The sequence below is a fragment of the Alexandromys fortis genome, unplaced genomic scaffold (genome assembly GCF_014885135.2).
Source record: "Alexandromys fortis isolate MF-2015 unplaced genomic scaffold, M_Fortis_MF-2015_v1.1 scaffold_57, whole genome shotgun sequence".
NCBI classification, from domain to species: Eukaryota; Metazoa; Chordata; class Mammalia; order Rodentia; family Cricetidae; genus Alexandromys; species Alexandromys fortis.
In genome coordinates this window covers 3275656-3291713 of record NW_026067941.1, presented here as the reverse complement: position 1 = coordinate 3291713, position 16058 = coordinate 3275656, and the positions used below count along the sequence as shown (strand labels likewise).

General features: G+C 46.4%; 1 protein-coding gene across 5 annotated transcripts in view; it reads right to left on the bottom strand.

Moving 5' to 3' along the window:
• The window catches only part of Cald1 (caldesmon 1), a 191377-nt gene that overhangs the window by 57803 nt on the left and 117516 nt on the right, over window positions 1-16058 (bottom strand). The window contains exon 1 of one of the 5 annotated variants that reach the window (XM_050148020.1): window positions 15693-15929. The exons of the other annotated variants lie outside the window; for them this stretch is intronic. Within the exon in view, the coding sequence (XP_050003977.1) occupies window positions 15693-15745 (53 nt within the window). The 5' untranslated portion in view covers window positions 15746-15929. Of the gene's footprint in view, window positions 1-15692; window positions 15930-16058 lie in introns of those variants that run through there. 5 annotated transcript variants of the gene reach the window in all.

The following is a 16058-nucleotide window of genomic DNA, read 5'->3' as shown; positions in this document are numbered from 1 at the left end:
ATTCAGGAGGTGGAGAGGAAAGTGTTACTTCAGACACCTGATGCATCCATTAATTTAACAAGTTGTTTTTTTTTTTTTTTTTTTTTTTTTTGAGACAGGGTTTCTCTGTAGCTTTGGGGTACGCATAGACCAAGCTGGCCTTGAACTCACAGAGATCCGCCTGTCTCTGCCTCCCGAGTGCTGGGATTAAAGGCGTGCACCACCACCTCCCGGCAGAGTTTACCAAGTTTTAACTCTCCTCTTTGGGGTATTGTATTCTCACAGCCTATTATTTTTTGAAGATAAGTGGCCTTTATTTTTTTTAAAATCCATTGGTTGTATCGTTTCATCTTTGCTAGATGCAGCAATTTTATGATTCACAATGTGATGTTGGCTTAGTATTAGAGGAAAATCAGAGGCATTTATTAAATTGGATCTCAAGAGATATGTAACTTACGGGACACAGAAAACTTGAAAAGTATAACTACATTATTTACAGCTTTGAAATGAATACACCATTTTCAACGGTTTGGCAGAAAGTTTTACTCCTTTTGGGTGAGGAAAACAGTGTTTAAACAATACCCACGTGTCTAGAAGCTGATTTTGGTTTCAACTATGAGTCTCTGTTGTTAAGAGTTTGAAAACAACTGGACCTGAACCTACTGGCCCAAGAAGAAACCGGTCTAACTCGTTCCATGTACATACTGTATTTTCTTTAAAGGTTTCAAAATGTCAGGAAGAGTCTGGCCCTTGAGGGAAGCAGATGGCACAATAGAGGGTGCATTTGGGGACTTGGATCTCAAGGTCACAAACCTTAGCTCTACAATAGAATCACCTGGGGGCGGCTCTTAAGAGTCCCTGCTTCAGGTTATGCCTGAGCCCAGTTCAAGCAGAGCTGCTGACCTGGCATGAGAACATCTCAAATCTGCCTGAGGGACTCGGTCTGCAGGCAGGTTGAGAAACACCCATTCCTGCCGAGTGCCCTACAGAGTTTGGAGCGGATGCAGCTATGACAGAAGGCAGCGCTAAGTCATTCTGAAAACGGTACCTAGAGGGGGCACAGGCAGCCACTCAAGGAACCAGAGGGCACAGATGATCCATTTTTCTTTATGAGCCTAATGGCAGGCTTCTTATTTCCTTCATTCCACTTGAAATTGAGTGATATCAATATTTAAAAGCAACTCTAGGCGTGAATACCATTGCACGGATAGATTCTTTTTTTTTTAATTTATTTATTAAATATTTCTGTCTCTTCCCCACCTCCGCCTCCCCTTTCCCTCCCCCTCCCCCAATCATGTCCCCCTCCCTCCCTCCCGTCCCGTGGGAAGTCCAAGGAAAACCCTCCTCAAGGTCTGATCTCCAAAATATATAAAGAACTCTAGAAACTAGACTGTAAAAGGCTAATCAACCCAATTATAAAATGGGGCACTGAGCAGAACAGAGATCTCTCAACAGAAGAAGTTCAAATGGCCAAAAGACACCTAAGGTCATGCACGGATAGATTCTTAAGACCTAAAAACATCAGTTGAACAAACCAAACAGCAGATCTCTCGTTCTTTCCATAACCGAGTTTGACATCATTGTCATCTATTCAGATGGCCCAGGGGACTTAACCTATCACCACAAATCTTTTTTTTTTTCCAATCACAGGATGGCACTCTCCAAGCTCAGCCGAAGAGCTGAGGAAGGACAAGTCTTACAGTTTGTTTAACAGCATTTGAACTGTCAAAGGAAGAAACCAAGTCAGGAGCCAGCCAAACCAAGAGAGATACCTGCCAAACCACACGGTATCCTCCTTGATCAGCAAAAATACCATCCACCGCCTGACTCCCCTTACCTCACCCACGGGAGCGTCTACGTTCCCTTATTAGGACAACGGGCAGGGCAGAGGCTGCTCCCGTCTGAGGGCCCAGGAGTGGCTTCAACAACATGTGTAGCTCATAAGAATGGAGCCAGGGTCATAGGCTCAGAGGAGGCAGAGGGCGGCTGGAAACATTAAATCCTCACTATGGAGGACAATCCATTTTTGAGAAGGCCACAATTATGGCTTTGGAAAACAAAACTTTCTTTAAAGGCCAAACCAAAATTAAAACACAATCCTGATTTTTTTAAGTAAAAAAAATGCATTCTTAGGAAGGGTGTTTATGAAATTTAGAAATATAATTAGGAGAACTGCAATCTGAAGGCATCGAGGGAGCTGAACATTCGTTTGTGAGCACCCTTTGCTCTCAGTAAGAGGTGGACTTGGGAGGTCTGCACACACTGGTCTGCCTTAGTTCTAAGCAGAGCACACACACCTAGAGACATCATACACATTCTCTTCTCCCCACCCACCCCCACACACCGCTGAAGTAGAACACAGGCCTGTCTCTTCTGTCTTTCAGCTTGTCACCTGCTTACAGCGTGACCTTCTCTCGGCCCTGACCCTAGCCTTGGCTCACACGCTCGCCCTCATCTACAGCGAACCACTGTCCATGCCAGACTTTTCCTCCTACACAGTGTTAACACAACTGAGAGTTGCTTCCAAGTCAGAATGAGACAGGTCCTTGTTAAGATCTGTCAGCAGGGCTGCCTGCTCCATCCGTCCTGTTCGGTGGCTAAACCGTTTCTGGAGCCAGCTCCTAAACTCAGGGCCGTCCACGCTGTCATGGAGCACAGCTATTTTGCAAAGCACTTTCATCACATTCAGGATGAAATCTGATCTTCATAATGCCGGAGAGACGGATGCTATTACCGTGTCTACTTCACCACTGAGAAGACGGGCCCTGAAGGGCCAAGGAACCTAGACTGAGAGCTAGGCTTCAGCGCCACATCGAGCATTGCTGATCTGTGCTCTCTTTTATAGCCAAGATGTCAAAATCCTGGGTTCTGTTCAACTAAGGAGTCTGGAAACCTACCATAGAGAACCAAAGTTCTCACATTCCCCAAGGGCCACAACCAAAGGGAGCAGAGCCTGTCTTAAACTGGAGGGAACCCCAGGAGTCACCTTAACACATATCCCCCAGAGTAGATTGCTGCTACTGATGGACAACTGATTCTGCTACATTTTACACCTTGTTAAAGGGTTATTATTCCCTAGCCCAAATAAATAAATAAATAAATAAACACTTTTAAAAAAAGCCAAATATAACAGCCATTATCTGTGTGAAAAACCAAAGATATAAAAGAACAAATAAGACCTAACAACTTCAACTGTTGATGAGTGAATCAAAAGATGCTTTAAAAGGCCAAGGAGGATGTTTTAACTAGGCTAAGTACCATTTGTGTGGGAGCAGTGAGGCTAGGCTAGGCACAGCCCATCTAGTTCTGGCTGCAAGACTGAGTGGACTTGACCGCTCACACTGTATAGACTAGGTAAGTAACCCCATGCAGGGGGGTCAGTCACATGGCCGGGCTATGCTCACGGTGACTCCAGCTGACCTCCACTGTAGGCTGCTTCACTGTGGTGGCACTTACTCGTTTCTTTCCAGGTGTCCCTTCTCTAACAGCGACAACACAGCATTTAGAAGTTATGATCTGGGCAAATCCAAAGTCGAGAAGAGTTAACTTTAATTGGCATCACAACAGTTTTGTGGTGTGGCTAACCGAAACTAAAGGAGCTACTAACACAGTAGGGGTCCAGGTCTCCTGCTTGGGGGAAGGGGTCCACATATGATCACATTTTAGGACCCTCAGGGCGGTGTATTATCCCCTGGGTTGGTAATTGTAGATTGAATCCAGGCAGATTAAAGATCCTGCTTCCATTTTCTCCCATCCGCTCTAGCCTTTGCCCCTCCTGGAGAAGCAGCTTGCTCATCAGTCAGGAAGTGATGTAATGATACAATTACTGCCAGAGTTACCACGCAAAGGCCAGAGGCCAGAGCTGTGGAAACACACAGGGACCAGCAGTCATTAAACACAAAACTGAGCTGCAAAGGGCAGTCACCAGCAGCCAGACTACCCACTCCCAGGCTGTGGGGAGATGGGCAACCTCTCTGCCCTTATTGTCCTCCTCTGTAAAGTGAAGATAGTCCTGCTTACCATGCAGTGGGGTTAATAATCAAATGAACTAGGGTTTTCAAAGTCCTGAAGCAGTGCTTAGCATACAGAGAGTACTATAATAGTGTTAGCCGTTTTTATGTCATCATCATCATCATCATCATCATCATCATCATCATCATCACCGCCACCACCATCAAATGGGCTTCTGTGCCTACAGGGTTTCCATGTTATTCTTTACTTTCCAATGAGATGGGAAGGGTGGTCCAGGAAGGCGTTTTAAACATTTGTTCTTATTTATTTATTTGTCGGTGTGGTATGTGTGTATAGATGTATGTGTTGGTGCATATATCCCTGTGTGTGTGTATAGTATACTAAGATCAGAGGTGGGCACGACATTTTCTTAGCTTGCTCTATCTCTCTCCATCTTTATTCCTTCAGTGCTGGGGGGGTTATAGGCAGAAGCAGACATACCTGGATCCAACACCAGGTGGGTGCTGGAAATTTGAACTCGTGCACTCATGACGGCACGGTAAACTCTCACTACTGAGCCATTTCATCATAGCCCTGCCCCATGAAGGGTTTCCCAACTCAAGGACCTCAAACTCCTTTAAAATGATAACGTTAATATCAGAGAAATGGGAAAACTACAATTTCAACATAGAACAGATGGAAGGGGATGGATCTTATTTCCTGTGTGTGTATTCAGGTTCCCCATCATGATTTTCTGTTCTGGTTTTTACCCCCTTTGGAGGACGGAAGGATGATGGGAGAAATGGTTTTTTGTTTGTCTTATTTTTAAATCTATTAAAGGGAATGCCTTTCGTCTCTTTTTTCTTTACCTCTTCCCTAATCCATGCCACTTCTCATTAGCATGTAGACAGGAAGTTAGCGACAGGAAGCTTTGCCTTCTCATGTCCAAAAAGGGAAGAGGCCAATCCCTTTCTCTGAGCCTCTTTGAGGCTGGCTCAGTACCAGGCCTCATGGAGGGATAATGGGTCATAGCTACAAGCAGGGTGCTTGGTCCTAACTCTCCCTGGACTGATTTTAGACATTGGGCTACTAGGGAAAGCTCCAGCTATCCCAACTGCCCCAGCATCCTCCAGCCGGCTGACATTTTAAATAGACTCAATTGTTACCCCACTTGTAGCTGAAGAATTAAGCTATGAAATGTCATGTTAGAATTTTATGGTCTTGCAGTATTTGTCATGCATTGTGGCCTCCAAAAAACCCGATGCTGACAACCTAACTACCAGTTCCTTGGAATGCAGCCTTATTTGGAAATTAGGCTTAAAGCAAAGTCATCAGGGTGGATTCTAATCCAGTATGAAATCTGGACAGGGAGTAGACTATGGGAAAAGAGGTGATGAGAATGGCCCCCAAGGCAGAGGATCAGAGTGATGCTTCCACAAGCCAGGGATGCTGGAGACTACCAGCATGATGAAGCTAGGGGGAGCCTTCCGTAGGAGCCATCTGTGCCTTGTAACTTATTTCAAAGGTTTAACTTTTGAAAAAAGTTTCAGGTTTCAAGAAAAGCTCAGAAGAATGTAGAGCTTTCCCAGACACTCCTGTTTCTCCAGACTCATAGCCTATCCCACAGGAGACAATCCCCCCGGCCCCTAGAAGGGCTTTTGTTACAATGGATGGACCCAAGTGGGACTCACTCTTTTCATAAACCTGAAACTAGGTCTTAGGTGCATCCCATCCTTTCCTGAGCACCCCTCTCTCCTTTAATGTTTGGGTTTTAGAACGTATTGAAACGGTTTCTTAATAGATTCCAACTTGGTTTCAGAACCAAAGTCTGAATGGACAGACACAGTCAGTCCATCCAGTCCTTAGGCTTTGGTCTTAGTGTTGTATGTTCTGTGATCTGAGAATTTGAATGTGTCTCCATAGTTACAGTATATGTGCCACCCTCCCCCCGAATCCTTCTGTGTTCTTCCCTCTTGCCCCTCTTAAATCTCTTGCTCTTCCTTTCCCCCCCCCCCCGGCCCCCAATCCCTGGTAATCACCAATCTCTTTACTGTGTCCATTAGTCTCGACTTTTGCAGAATAAGGCATGGAAGTATGGTTGAAATCATATGTTGCTTTTCCAGACCGGTTTCTTTCACTTCATAGTAACGCTTCCAGGTTTCTGACATGTTTTTCCATGACAGCAGTCCATTTCTTTTTCAGTGGTGAATACTATTTCATTGTCTGGCTATATCATCTGCGGACCCATGGAGGGGCGCTTACCCACCCACTCACCTGTGCAAGGACCACTGCCCATTGTTTTAAACCATTCAGTGGGTGGTGCTTTGTTAGGGAGACCCCCCCGGGAAAGCAATACAAAACTGAGTTTAAGGTCTGAGCAGTTCTGCTTTGTTAATGATCACCTGTAACATGCTTAGGAGAACAGTTAACTACACTGTATTGCTACTCAGTCTACCTGATTTTTAAAATGCTGTTTCTCCCAACTTCTAAACGTATCTTTTCATTTGTTCATTTTCCAATTCAGCTGTGTTCCTGTAGTCTTCCCAAACCTGGGGCTATTGGGGAGTCTAACCTGTAGTTCTGAGCAGAGCTAATAATTCTTAGCCTTTCAGGCCACCTGGGAGAAGTTGGGTTAACAGGGGTGCTCTACTCTCCGGGGTAGGAGTTTCTCCATGGTCTCCTCCTAAATCACCAATCCTGAGTGAGACCAGGGCTCCTCATGTTTCATGGATCAAAGTGCATATTTAAGTGAGGTCAGGCATTTAAAATGCATGCAGGGGAAAGTGGGGGAGAGCGTGAGCTCTCGCGGACCCGAGCTTTTCCATGTCTGCTCTGCTCTTTGCCTTGAAGTTAACGAAGGTGATAGACAGTTCCTGGGTGTCCTTCATTCCAAGAGAAAAGCCCCTTGCTGTGCTCAGGTCTAGGGAACTTCGGTGGTTAGAAAATACTCAGTTTTTAAGAGCCTATCTAGTAGCCCCTTCCAGGATGTATGAGGTTTGTCCATTTTGTGGAGATATTAGCAAACTTTAAAAGTACTGTTGAGTGCCATGCCATTCTAGGGGGCCCACGCACTCTGCATTCCCCACAGAGGTATACTGATATCCCGACCGGCACGGTGCCTGTGAGGTCCCAAGAGTACCGTGCAATCCCGTACAACTAGTATCCTTTGGACACAAACACAGACATGCACAGAGGGAAAGCCATGTAAAGAGAAACCAAGAATGGCAGGTGAAACTCTCTTCTGAAGCCAGAAGCCAAGGAACATCGGGGGCCATCAGAAGCTGGGAGGGGCCAGGATAGACCTTCCCTAAAGGTCCCCCTTGACGCGTTGATTTCAGACTTCCAGCCTCCCGAACAGTAGGGTTTCCACTGTTGTGAATCACCAATTTGTCTCTACTTTCCCCTGGCAGTCCCAGGAAACCAATTCACCCCATCAGAGTTGGCCCTGCTTTTGCGATCACTTAGCAGCCCAGTTCCTCCGTTCATCTCCTACGCACCGACTCCCATAAATGGCTCTCACTGTAAGGCACCTACTCCTCTCCTGCCTTTTGAACTCTTGGCAAATACCAGGAGCTGTGTTAACTACGGCCATTTCCCTCTTTTTTGTAGAGGGATGCAGTATGAAACTTGCGGACATTAAGTCCCTCGGTCTGGGTGCACACTGGTGAGAAACAGATGGAACTGGGACCCAAGAGTTTTAAGATGCTCAAGTCAGGATTTTTAACTGACACTTTCCTAACCTGTCAAGAATACGTGAGAAATGATGGCGCTCAACAGCAAGCAAACCCTGCCTCTCACCATAGTCTCACCATATTGTCCCATTTAGGACAAACAAGAAAATTTTAAAAAAGTCAACGTTTAACAAATGTACCTGAAGATTAGACTTGCCCTGAGGATGGCTGGGTGCTTTCTAGTAGGAAGTAAACAAAGCAAACGAAATCAGAGACTTTCTGAAAAGGAAAATATTCTAGTGAGCGCAGGTGAACCTCAAACTGGATTCGGTTCCATTTGCCCCAACCTCAGTGACTCTGGGGTCTCTGAGGAGGGGAAAGCTCAGAGGGGAGAGCAGTGGTAAGGGGTAATACCGTGCCCATTTCAGCTTCACTGAGGCTCCTGTGCTCTGGTGCCTTTAACTCTTGCTAGCCTGTAAGGCAGGGAATGCCTGGTATTCCCCACAGGTGGAGGGAGAGTCAGGGCGCAGTGAGATTAACAGCCTGTTTGCTGTTGTTAATTTTCCTGTAGCTGTGACCCAAACACTCAAGGGAATACCTTCAGGGAAGAATTGTGGCCTTTGACCTAGGCCAGCAGCCTCGCAAAGGTAAAAAGGTAAAACAGCCAATAGGATTCTGTGCGTGGTTACCTGGCTCTGTGAGCTCAGGTCAGACATCATGGTGGTGAGAGCCTGTAGCAGAGGATGTACTTCACCTTGCCTCAGGATGAACAGGAAGCAGAGAACAACAGCAAACCACCAGGACAAGACGCCCATCCCCCAAAACCTCCCCTAGCCCTACCCTCTGCCCAGTGACCTTCTTCCAGTTAAGCTCCACCTCCTCAAGTTTCTGCAACCCCTCAAAACAGAGGTCACCAGCTGGGACTAAGTGTACAACACAAGAGTCTGTGGAGACACTTAAGCATCATAGATTCGCTGCTTAGCAGTGTTCATGTTATTGTCTTCCCCTGGCAACTCTACAGGGTGTTGTGGAATATTACTTTAACTGTGTACGCTACATGTGTTTATGCTGCATTTGTTAAATGATGGAAAGATGTGTTGCTGTTTTATCTTGCCTGTCTAAGGCACCCGATTGGTCTAATAAAAAGCTGAATGGCCAATAGCTAGGCAGTAGATGGGGCTGGTAGGCAGAGAGAATAAATAGAAGGATAAATCTAGGCTGGAGAGGAACGAGAATGAGGGAGAGAGGGGGGGAGGGAGGGAGGGAAGGAGAGAGATAGAGATAGAGAAAGAGACACGCCTGGGGCCATCCACCCAGGCAGCCATCAGCTAGCCAGACACAGAGGAAGCAGAAAAGTTATACAGAATGAAAGAAAAGTAACAATCTCCGTGGCAAAGTGTAGATGAAGAGAAACTGGTTAAAGTAAGCTATAAGAGCTGGTGGGACAAGCTAAGCTAAGGCTGAGCATTTATAGTTAATAATAAGTCATCATGTCATGATTCAGGAGCTGGTTGGTGGCCCAAAAGAAAGCCTGCTGCAACAGGGTAGTGATGAGCTGCCTCTGATAGAGTTCACTGCTCTAAAGTGCAAAAGTGGCCAGTGCGCGTTCTTCTCTTAGGGATAGGGTGACAGTTTCTACTTGGTTGTTATTTTCTGTCTCCAACCCCCAAAGTGAAAGACAGAGCAACGTGGAGGACAAAATTCTAGAAAAGAGGACCGACGAGGAGAGGAAGACTCAACTGCCATGGGTCACAGGGTTGGTCCCAGTCTGTAGCACTAGGTGGGAGGTGGTGGTACTACTGTTAATAGGTGGAACCTACTTGGAGGAAGCTAGCAGGAGAATGTCTATGTCCTGATCCTATTATGTCTTTCTGCTTCCCAGCAGCTACGTTTACAGACTGTCTCCCCCACCACGCACTTGGGCCGTGACGCACTGTGCCACCAGCAGGCCCAAAGTCACAAGGCCAAATGACCACAAACCCATGACAATGACACCTCTGAACCCATGTATGAAAACAAACCTTTGCATACTTAGTTCATTAGCTCAGGCGATTTTGTCAATGCAGATGAAAAGCTGAAGAACATGACTAGCAAACAGCCGTGGGAAGGTAAAACAAAGTCAGAATGAAATGGAACAGGCAGAGGTAACTTGCGATGGGGAAATGTCCTGAGTGACTCTAACTCTCAACAGGGATCGGGCACAAGTTGAAAGACACATTCGTTTTAATCAGCATCTGTGCAAGACGAGGTTTAGAATAAATTAGAAAGGAAATGTGGGAAAAAAATACCATATTTTTTATCTACTAGTTTATTGTTTTAAACTTCCTCTACCAGAGAGTTTTGTTTACCATTAGTGACCTTTAATAAAAAGTGGCCTTAAACACAGTGGGAATTAATGTTGAGCAACCTTGTGGAATAAAACATAACATCAGGCCAAGTGTGCCTTGCACAAACTGGCTCAGAACTTACAACCCACCGACCACCTAGTTGCTTCTTTGATTTTACAACCAGCAAAAGTATTTAAAGGGCAGAAGGGCGAGGTGACCTAGTTGTGGAGCTAGTTACAACATCACAAACAAGTGCCATGCTGAGATTTTCACTTACGAAGTTGCATCATGGTGCAGCGAGTTTCAGAAATCTTGCTGAGCTCTATTGAGAACACATGGTCTCCCTAAGTGTTCCTCTGGTATTAAAGTTTCATTGGGAGAGCAAGGTTATTGAACAACAACTTCACTGGCTCTGTGCTTAGTGCTTTTCTGCATACGTCAATGGATACCATGATGCTGGACGTCCCTGCTCACCCTTGAGCAGTGCACAGCGGGCGATAGCATCTCCTTTATAGTAGCCTAGTCATGTCACAGCAAGGTGAGGTGACGTTTTGGAGATCATGGCACCAGCTACAGGAGTTAGACCAGAATTGAGGCTCTCTGACTCCCATCCAAAATCGCCCTTTTTCCATCTTCAGGCTGACCCCTGGGTCCTCCAGCCTGGGTGGACAGAGGTTGGCAAGCTGCTATGGATGCAGGGATCAAAGCAAAGATGCTCATTCAGTATGCTCCATGCTTCGCCCTTCAGAATGTGACCTGTTTGCAGCCTATGGAAGCTCCCTAGTGGGTCAGGTCACCATTTTAATGTGAACTAGAGTGGTACAGAAAATGTCAAAGAATAGTATACACTGCAAAAGTGAACATTGTTGGCATATTTATATTACACACAGAGATAATATGTCCATTCAAATATATGGCCTTAATGAAAAGTGAATTTCTTTCTAGAGGGTCATGAGAAAAAGAAAACTGAGACCCTTGGTGTAGATAATGCTGACTAGCGTGCAACCTGTGCTACTCTGACTGAAGGCACAGCTTTAAATGTGTGTGTGTGTGTGTGTGTGTGTGTGTGTGTGTGTGTGTGTGTGGTAGATGTAGGCGGATGGCTAAACAAACACTCATGAAGTATTTGGGAGGTTACAGAATGACATAAGCTCAGGGACATAGCCTGCTCTTTGTTCTTTTTAGTGCTATTAGTGCCCGATACAACAAGACCAACTAGTACCGGAAATTCTCAGTTGAATATTTGCTGAATGACTAGATGGAAATGAGGGAGATTTACACATTTTAGATGACTCCTCTTAAAAATTCAATCAGGGTTGGAAACAAATCCGGCCAGGGCTACATTTCTAGGAAGACCTTTCCAAAACTTCCACTTGTCTCACATTGGTGCTTCAAACACCACCCCATACGGTAGCTCGGATCTCAGGCCAGAGAGTCCAAAGCCACCTTTGCAGCCCAAGATACGTGGGCAGATGCCAGGGCAGAGAAGTGTAGCCATGTGCCCGTGGGAAACACATCCTCACCCACCCAGTTCGGAAGTCAGCTTCCCGAGGAGAGCTGCGCCTGTGCCCTCTTTGTCTTGTTGGTCTAGCCTCTGCAGGACCACTTTTGATGGGTCAGGAGGGAAGTGATAAGCAGTTTAAAGTGAAGGATTATTCCCCAACCAAGGCAGGGAAAAGAAAGGAGAAAGCTACATAAACAGGGCGACCAGGCACCTAGATAGTGAACCGGCCATTCCCAGGGGAGACATGTGCAAAGGATCAAGAGTGTCTCCATGGTGGCTTGCAGGGACTCCCCACCCATTTCCGCAACAGTCTCGATTGAGTGATCAGTACCTGTGAAGCAAAATTAGCCATTTCATGCCCTTCTTTCCTATGCCTCATAAATAGTGTCATTTTACTCTGCTCCAAAGAAGAGGTCCAGAAAACACAACCACTTAAAACTCTATCTTTGGGGCTGGAGAGATGGCTCAGCTGGCACAAGTTCCTGTCACACAGCCGGAAGACCCAACTTTGGCCCCTGGGACCCACAGAAGGCTGGATGTGGCGACTCACATCTGTAATCCTAGCATTCCTATGGCAAGATGAGACCCAGAGACAGAATAGGCCAGAAGTTCATAGGCCACCCCCCTAGCCTGGAATGCACAGGGCAGTGGAGACAAGAGAGACCCACCTCAGCAAGGTGGAAGGAGAGAATTGACTCCTGAAAGTTGTCCTCTGACCTCCATGTATACACCTGTACTTACACACATCTCATAACACACTCACGCACACACACGCCAAATAAAAGTTTTTTAAAGCTAAGATATCTATCATATCATATGATGTATCATATATATATATATCATGTGAAACATATGATATATGTGATATGACACACACACACATACGTATTAAAATCTAGTTTGCAACAGAAAGCAACAATCACAAATTGTAAGACAAAAGGCCACTGTCTTTGGGCTGCTGGCTTTCACTCTGACGAATGGTTTTCCTGATACCCCAGGCCACTGCAGAACAGACTGCGACATGAGAAGCCAGTGCACTGATGGATACTAGGAAAGGCAACAGCAGAAGTTCAGAGTGGTGGCGGGCACATTTCGGGATGGGCATCCATCACTGTTTTACCGCATGTCTGAAAATGACGCTGATGATGACAATGCCCGGGAATTGGAAAATATTTTAAATGTACTATAATATTGTTTGTAAAGAGAGGAAAGAAATGATGTCTGTTATTGTTAGGAAAGCCATGCCATTGGAAAATCAAAATGCTATATTCCCAGGACACACTGGATGAAATAGGCATTCTAATACTCTTTATTTAAATTTTTAATGGAGATAGGTGTTTTGCCTGCAAGTAGGTCTGTGTACCATGTGCATGCCTGGTACCCATAGAGGAGAAGACTTCGAACACCCTGGAACTGGAGCTACAGGCTGCTGTGAGCTATCGTGTGAGTGCTGGAAGTCTTGTGCATCCTTGGAAAGAGAAGTCAGTGCTTTTAACCATGGAGCCATCTCTCCAGTTCCTCAGCACTACTGACAATGACATTTCTGGGTACCGTTTGTTCTGTCATTTCTAAAGAAGTCTTATAAGATTACACCAGTCATTTATTAATTCACTGCAATGTTCTCAAACTCCTTCCCTTAGATGTAGGATGAACTACACGATTTCCCCACTGCCCTGGTTCTGTAGCTTTAAGGACGTCTGTCCATTTTGGTCCCACAAAAAACCGAACTTTGATCTTTCATCCTGAAAGTCCGTAAGAAATACAACTCTGACTGGACTAAAATTAGTATTTCTGGGAAACCCCAAGTCTTGACTCAAGTAAACTTCATGAACTTTGGGAACATGAGAAAAAGCTACAAGGGAAACGCTGAGCTGGAAGGGATGGAACCTGTCGATATGCTCACTGGGTCAAGTTAAACCCAGCCCAGAATCCGAAGCTCTGGAGAGCCATTCGCACCTGCTCCAGAAAATACCATGGCCCTTGCGTAGTTCCTGGTGTTCAGGAATTTTAATGCACCTCTTTAAAAACAAAACAAAACTCAGTGCTAATCTTGCACCGTAGGTGATGAAACTGAGATAAATTACTTGATAGAAACACACAGGAATTTCTAGTTCTCTTGGTCGAGCACCTGCTTTAGCATTTAGTCTAAGAATTCTTACAAAGCAAAGTGTCCAGAGGCCTTTATGTACATTCAAATGATGGAAACAGAGTAAAGAAGCAGAGACTTGTAGTAAGTAAGCTGGGTTTCTTCAATAATATGTTTACCTCCGAATCCATATCCGTGTGTGTGTGTGTGTGTGCGTGTGTGTGTGTGTGTGTGTGTGTGTTTAAAATCCAGTATCAGCGTCATCCTGGATTCTGAACATTCAAACCAGTTCCTGCCATCAAATGAATTACTTTCAGAAGACAGACACGTTGTCCACTACCTTTAATGTCAGGCTAATAACAGAAGGATGCGCACAGGTTACTAGAGCGGAGAGAATAGAGGAACTGGGGATGCTCAAGGAAGAAGGCAGCAAGCGTGTGAAGAGATGGGGGCAGACTACAAGTGCTACATGGGAGGCGGCAGGCACTAATTTGGCCCCGAGCAGGAGCCCTCATGATGTTCTTCTGGAAAATTTTGCTGTCGGAAGGAAAGTGGGCTCTAGCAGCCTCACAGATGAAGATGGCCTGGGCTGGGAACGGGATGGGTAAGACAGAGAGACTGAGACCTCGGACCAAACGGGTGGAAATCTGCATCATCCAAGGGCAAGGCCGGGAGTAGGAAGTGAAGAGAAGAAGAGAGAGAAGTATGGCGAAAGTACATTGCTAGAACCACAGGCATGCTGGGTGGTGAGAGCCAGGCCCAGGTTGGAAAAGGAGAGCAGCGGGAAGGGGGATGGAGGAAGAGGCCTTTCCTTCCCGGCTCTGCGGCTGACCGACCGGCTGGGGGGATCTGGACAAGGCCTCTACCTCCCTCTCCACGTGTCTTTGTCTCATCATCTGGAATCAAGGCATCAGGAAAGATCGGTGCTTTCTGAGCCTTTCAAGGGAGCCCTAGGATCCTAAGAGAGCTTTAGGAGAGACTGTTGGACTTGGGTTGGAGGCCAGAAGGAGAGGGGGTAGAAATGTCCAATGGGGTTGTGATGGGGCAGTGTAACGGGGATTCGGGGCTTTAGATCACACTCGCTCAACCCAAACACCATTGTTACATAATAGGACCCCTTAAAAGTTTACTTTTTCTTAAGCTTCACAAGTGCTGTACTGTATAGACAATTTCCCAGACCCCTCTGAGCTCTCCCATTTGAGTGACTAACTTACAGAAATTGGTTAACCAAGAAACCTGCAAATATTGCAGGGGTGCGGGGCGCGTTTCTTAGGACCCCATCAAGGTCTTCTATTTATTCGATCAACTATTGCACAAACACTGGGCAGCAGGAACAGTGACTGTGATCCTGAATAGGCGCCCAAACGCTCAGAAACAGGGAAAACTCATCCCAAGGCCATCTGCCTCCCTGCTCTTCCATGCTCCCTTCTCCTAAGACCCGGTAGGGTTTCAGACTTCACAGACGACTGTGTGGAAAGGGCCTTTGCTCTGGGGACAGGGGAAACAGAGGAGCTGCTCCCCCATGGACTGTTGTCTGGCTTTGGTAATCCGAGTTATCTCTCTGGGCTCCATGTCTGAGGAAAGACAGCATCACCCCTGAAAGGATCCCAGAGGCCCCTTCTGGCTTTCACATTCCAGGATCTCAGAACCCAAAAGCCTCAGAGCCCCCTGTTATCTGAACAGCCCCCTGATCAATAGCATATGCTCTGGGGTTCCTTCAGGCCCAGTGGATGGGCAGTGTGCTGAGGGCTCTGGGCTGTTTACTTTAGGGATTGGGCAACCGTGGCTCGCTGAAATCTCTGAGTTCGGCAAATGCTGGCTGCGAGGCAGAGGGCTCAGGTCTAAATTAACAGCAGACCTTCAGCAGCACAATGCCCCTTGGCCTGGATTTGGAAGAGAGAAAGCCGGGTCCTAGGTAAAACCAACCCCTGCTAAGGCATCATGAAAATGGAAACGAGGAAACCCGGGAAACCAGTGACTCCAAACCACCCCCGCAGTTGAAATCGCAAAGTTTTTACACACTCCCTTCCTTCTCCTCCCCCCTCCCCACCCCCTCCAAGTCTCTCTTTTCCCCATTCCCACAATAAAAAAAATCTTTTGTTGGAGGGAGAGAGAGAGAGGGAAAAAATGAAAGAAAGAAAAGAGACGTTGAAAAAGCAAAGTGCAGGACTCACTGGGAGAGTGTGGCCAGGCAGCGCCTTCCCTGGGACCCGGATCCGCTAAGCATGTCTGTCCGCAGTTGGTCAAAGCAGGAGTGGCTGAGGTAGGGGACCTGGCCTGGAGGTCAGAGCATGGGCTGGGCCAGCGCGCAGGCCATGGTATCTGGGGCTGAAATGCGCTCTGCAGGATGCTCCTGTCTTCCCTTTGTGTTAACACTTGGGTCTGTCCCTGTGACGAAAGTCTGGGCTTGTCCTCAGCCAAATCTACTCCTCCCCACCCTTCCCCTCCACACGGGATCGTCGGAGAGCTGATTGTTATTTTTTACTGTAATCTCTCTAATAGACGCTCATCAAATTTAGACCTGGAGGCTACAGAGCGCT